The sequence below is a fragment of the Pagrus major genome, chromosome 5 (assembly GCF_040436345.1).
Source record: "Pagrus major chromosome 5, Pma_NU_1.0".
NCBI classification, from domain to species: domain Eukaryota; kingdom Metazoa; phylum Chordata; class Actinopteri; order Spariformes; family Sparidae; genus Pagrus; species Pagrus major.
Genome location: NC_133219.1, coordinates 12,607,645 through 12,613,762, shown reverse-complemented (window position 1 = coordinate 12,613,762; position 6,118 = coordinate 12,607,645). Strand labels below are relative to the sequence as shown.

The following is a 6,118-nucleotide window of genomic DNA, read 5'->3' as shown; positions in this document are numbered from 1 at the left end:
GTGTGTTTTATTGTGAAGGGCCTGCCAGTCATTGGATGGCTGAGCTGTATGTTCAGAAGTCCAAAAGTGTGAAAATATGTGAAGAAACATTTGCCAAATGATGCCATGTGAATAATGTTAGAAACTGGAAAGGCAGAGATTGCAGACTGTGCTGCTTTTGAACATATATACAATAAAATTTATGTTCTCTAGCATATTATGTTGTGTTTTTTGTTTCACAATCCTTAAACTCGGAATAATATTTATCTCCACACTCCTTCCTTATATACTGTCCACTTCAATCCACTTACCTATTTTACACCAAGACAAATCCTAATTTTGCAGTATTTTCTAACAAACACACACTCTAATGAAAAATGTATGCAAACAAAGTCTCGCAGAATTTTTATCTTTATTCAAGTAGTGTATTTGCATGCGTTCACTGGTACTTTCAAATGTGTACTTCAAAAGCTAAATGAAAAAAATAAACTTAGTTATCAACTTATAATGTAAAGAAAAGTTTAATATAGAAGAGCACAATATATGCAGCGGTGTATTGTGGTGTTGTTGAATTGTTTTGTACAATACAATACAAAGAACTGTTACTGTTCCTAATATTAAGTCTTACTGAAATTAAATGAGGTAAACACAAACAAACAAACAAACAAACAAACAAACAAACAAACAAACAAACAAACAAACAAAGCATTAGAAACACCAGACAGTTGAGTTTAAGTCCAGAGAAACAAATACAGTATGCACCAGTGCTCCCTACAGAGTCTTCCATTCATAACCTCAAACTTATGCTGCCACCTAGTGGATAAATCATTGAAATGATTAACTTTCACAGTACAATACTTTTGGCTATTACTTTTATGGTTTTTTTTTTTTATAAATAACTGCCCACATGTAACTGGCAGAATTTTATTTCAGAGACAAAAAGGCCACACCAAGCTTTGTTATGCAACATTGTGTTTTTATGTTATGCATAACAAACCTATAATATTATAATAATATTTTTTAAAAAACAACATAAAATGAGATTGAAATAAAATAGAAGCTTAAAATAAACTAATATTAAATACAACTCAAGAGGAGAATAAAGTTACAGCACAGCCACAGCATGAGAGCAGCACTGACACTGAAGTGATGTGCCAGTATTTCCCGTTTTTCCCAGCGGCAGTGAATGCAGCATGAGCCACCTTTTGACCAGCAGGTGGTGCAAGGTGCTAAATCTGTCCCGTCAATCATTTCACCTCTGAGCTCAGCGGGAGCGGCGAGATAACACAAACACTTTGTTCACAAGTCAAGCCAAAGAAGTGCTCACCATGGGGATTGTCTGCCGCAACCGACAGTTGGTGCTTTCATGAAACTTTTGAGGACCGTTGTGCCCCATTTTCGGCAGTTTTTCCCCAGTCAGCTACAGCAGTTACTTTATTCATATCAGTATATCCTCTGAGGCTGCTGGCTGACTGCTGTAACGTTGGCTGAAGTTATTTCCAGTTCACACGAGTTCACAAGTGGAGGAAACGACGCAAGATGTACCATGAAGAAACTTCCACTTTACAAAAGCCACGCTATGGGAGTAAGTGACACGTCTTTTTAAGTTATAATATCGTAAACTCTGGTATCTGCTTGGTTGTGAGGCACAGAGGATGAATCTAAGCTAACATCAAGTGTCATGTCAGGGATGTTTGATGAGCAGCAGGTGGTTCAGCAGCACCTGGCTCCTCTGAACGACAGGATAACCTCAGTAGGTGTGGCAGCCCCTGACAAAATGGCAAAATAGAAGTGAAATGTGGTCAGAGAGTGAACAACATGTCAGTGGGTGAGGTTTTTTGGATGAATGACTTGCATGCTGGTTGTTACATTAAAGCTGTGCAAAGTTCAGCGTCCAGACTGTAGATGTTAGGAGGTTACACGCTCATTGATTCAGTTACGTTTTGAATTGTACTTTTCCTTCAAACTGTCCCCAACTGCACCACAGTTTTTCTAATCTATTTATTTAATCGTGGTAGGCAGCATATCAGCCTGTCTACACATAAGGCATTTTCTCATAGGTTAACCATTAACTCGGGATTTTGCTGCTGTTGAGAAATATATAACTGACTCAGTAAGTATGTCAAGATTGTAACTGTGCTCACTGACTCATCTAAAGTCTGCAAAATTCCTGACCAAGTTAGAGGTAACTTTATGTATCTTGTCACTGACCAACATCTGAGGGCAAAGTGCAGCTTTAAGAGATAACACCAATCAATTCTCATCACTGCAATCTTTCTACTTCTGACTTGTCCCATTGAATTTTATTGACCAACTCTTGTTGTGCATCAGGAGTACCCTAGCTGTATTCATAGATGAATGTGGATTCAAAAGAGGTGTGCCTCCTAGGAAAACTGCTACAAATTATATGTAGTTTGTTGCTGTGAGATAGTCTTAAGGACCATCAAGCTGTCTTTAATTTGTTGGCGTTGACATTGTGCAAAAGCAAGTTCTACCCTGCAAGGATAAGTTCACTCAAAAATGAAAATTCAGTCATTATGTACTCACCCTTATGCCGATGGAAAGTCGGTGGAAGTCTAAAAGTCCACAGAAATCTTTTTTCAAATCAATTTGGGATCCCAGGGCTTCTGGAGACTTGAATTTAAACTAGAACCCAAGCAATACATCGGTTGGCCAATATTATCGGCCGATATTAGATCATCACAGATATATCAGCATGTTGTCCGATACGCACTGATGTAAAAACATTTTATAATGCAGAAAAGGATACTTTTTGTAATTATTAAATTGCCAGCGGAGTAGACATTTTGGACAATAAAGTTTAACAAGTAACAAAATAATATTCTGCTTCTTGTTAGATATCTTTGTAAGAAGTGTTTGATAACTACATTTTAGGAATTATTGAAAAAAAATATGTGTGTATCGGCCAATATATCGTTATCTGATTTTTCAAGTCCCCACCGACTTCAGTTATTTAGGAAAATGCTGCAACACTTTTTTTGCTGTGGAGCCCCAGACATTTTTTGTGAACTACAAATGACTGAATTTTCTGTTTTGGGTGAACATATCCTTTAAATTGGACTAACCTAGTTCCCAGATTTGTCTGTGAAATGGAGCCAACCCAAAAGCAAAGTTGGTCTTGATGTGTGGTTCTCCTTAAAAAAGAAAAACTTTGGTGGAATAACCCTTCAGCTAAACAAAAGCATGACTCATAATCATAGAGCCTGTAACTTGGGTCTGGTGATCCTGTGACACGTTAAAAACAACAAACCCATCCTGAAGGTTAAATATAATGCTCGGTGCAGACAACCTCTTACAGGAAGTGTGTGAGTGAGTCAGTAGAGGTAGTGTGTAATGGCTGCACTGGCATTGCTCTGCCTCTGAGACGACTGTTCATACACATTTGCGTCCATGTCAACTGCACAGCTGGGCCACTGATCTGTTGTCGGATGGCCGGATACTGTGCTCATGAGGAGTTAGGCATTTCACTCAATTGGCTAGACACCACATTTTGTGTGTGGGTGTACACTGTATATATATATGTGCAAGTGTTTGGCCTGTGTCTCATCCCACATGTGAGTATTATATGTCAAGCCTCTACTGAGACTTTGCAAGCGGATGTCTGTGCAGATGGCTGATGAATAGACATAAGTTAACAGAGAATGACAGAGAGGTTTAAAATATCCAGGCAAGCCCCACAGAGGTTAGATTGAATAGAATGTACTTTAATTGGCCCAGTGGGGAAAATTGTCGTGAGCTCCACAATGTAGTTCCAAATACAATGAATGTACAGTTTACAGATGCAAAATACTACAAAAGACACTAAGTAAATAAGGCATATCATGTTAGTAAGAATTACAGATTTATGAGTGTGATGAATTAAAATATCATAAACATTATGTCATGGTAGACAGTGGTGTCAAAGGAGTAATATTTTGCCATCCTCTTGGTTTTGGGATTGGATTACTTGGGCAACTCAATCAGCAGGTTTAACCAGTTTTTTTGGCATCCTTAGAGGTGGTAATATCCACTAACCCATGGACAGAAGATAACCTGACTGCTGTGTGTTTGCATGCATATGTGTATACAGTATGTGTTTCTTGATGTACTACACCCTTAATTAACAAGATGAACCATAAAAAACACGCTATTCCATGTGAAACCTCAGCTGCTAGCCTGCACTCCAACTGCTTGGTCTAGTTGGTGAAAGCTGTGTTCTTAAACTGAGCCCCCAGGGCTGAGATTGTCCCTTCACTCAGCCAGAAATAAAGAGATTTGATTGGATTAGAGCAGGGTAAGAAGCGTTGGGGGGAGGAGATCTCATTAAGCTGCAGGTAAAGATCAGCTCTCAGCAGAAGTCACTTGTCAGTCGGGCACCCCACTAAGGCCACTTTGACCTGGCCATTTCATCTCCCTCAAGCAAGAGTTCATTGGAGCATGGGATAAAGGGGAACTTAAACTCTCAACAGTCAAAATAAACATCCTTTAACAGGAATTATCCTCTTGTTTGTGATCAGGTTGTGTGGTACAGTCTTTCATGCATGCTTGTTAAGATGATTAACTATCACACTAATGTTAGAGGTGTACCGTACCATGTGTATCCCTGTCAGTACAATTCCCTTAAAACTTGTACCAAGCATCCAAGTAGGCTTTCATAGGACTAAAAGCCATAATATCAGCTATAAAGACATTTCTAGCATTTGAAAAGCTAAGCTGTTACGTACAGTTTTCAGCTGATTAGCCAAACTCAAATTTGTAATATGCCACTTTTCTTTTGCATATCTGGCACGCAACTTTTGGGGATCATCTTTGCCAATTTTTTTGACTTTTTCAACATCTTCCTAGCATTGTAATTTGCAAGCCTGGCTGTTGCACAGTCACATGTCACCGTCCCATGTTCAGTACAGTGCTGGTGACTTAAGATGAGACCTGCGACTCACACAACTATCAAGCTTAAATCTCCTTGTCTAAGAATAACTAATGATAATTAATGTGATGTATAATGAATGATGGTGCACTGCTACTATTGGGTTATTTGGCATTTTTGATGTAATGCATAAAAAAAAGAAAAAAAGACATCAGACAACAGACAACAGATGGCATCATACTGATTTGGGTGTCGATTACCATGGAAACGGTCAAAGCTTTGAAGCATTTGGGTCAGCCTTACTAATGTCATATCCATAAAGCAATACATTTCACGATATAGCACATTTTCTGCAAATTCAATGAATAGTTTATATAAAATATCCAAACGAAAGGCCTATTTCTCATAACATTTTGACAGTAGGCCTACAGTTTTCTGTGCCATGTCAGACTTTTTTATACCCAAACCACATCTATGCAACAGAAGTAGCTTCTCGTTAAAGAACAAGCTGCTGGTTTTTGTCCCAGCTGGTTGGGGTCCTTCTCCTGTTCAGGATAACCCTCTTCTGTGCCACATTTACTCTCCTCCATGCTTGTTTGTGTTACCCTCTTGCAGATTTCCTGCCATGTAGAAGAATGCACAGCGTCATCCAAGTGACAAAAAATATTGTTGTAAAGAGTGTGATTTGGGACACAGGCACAACCCTAAATGTCATAATAATTATGTCCCACTTTTTTACTGTAATTGTGTAATTTAGAGCAATAAGAACACATGACACACCAGTATGTTAACAAATGAAAAATAGTAACTTCATTTTTAATTTTCTTGCCTTTTTTAGCCATTCAGGATGACGAGAGGCTGTCAGCAGAGGAGATGGATGAAAGGAGACGACAGAACATCGCCTACGAGTATCTGTGTCACCTAGAGGAGGCCAAACGGTGAGACGGGAGGAGGCCTGACAAGAAGGAGGGAGGGGATGAAGGGAAAGATCTCAAAGATAAGAGGAACTTAATCGCACATGTTGATTAAAGGCAACCACTTTCCTTTACATTGTTTGCTTTGTCACAACTCGGAGCTTGTCAATATTATATTGGGTGTGTTCTTGGGTGGAGCACCAGGTTTGTTTAATGTTTGATTATGTAGAACAGTTAAATGAACATCCTTTTGGGGATATAAAAACAACAGCAAGTAGTTGAGAAACCAAGCGATGGCAGAGAAAGTGAGAAAAATATGATTGATAAGGGAGCAAAGCAGTGTGTAGTTAAATCATTT

General features: G+C 38.8%; 1 protein-coding gene across 1 annotated transcript in view; it reads left to right on the top strand.

The window, feature by feature from the left end:
* Positions 1–1,233: 1,233 nt before the first annotated feature.
* Positions 1,234–6,118, top strand: part of iqgap2 (IQ motif containing GTPase activating protein 2) — a 35,126-nt gene continuing 30,241 nt past the window's right edge. The window contains exons 1-2 of the mRNA XM_073466340.1: positions 1,234–1,564; positions 5,685–5,784. Of these exons, the coding sequence (XP_073322441.1) occupies positions 1,519–1,564; positions 5,685–5,784 (146 nt within the window). The 5' untranslated portion in view covers positions 1,234–1,518. The remainder of the gene's footprint in view (positions 1,565–5,684; positions 5,785–6,118) is intronic.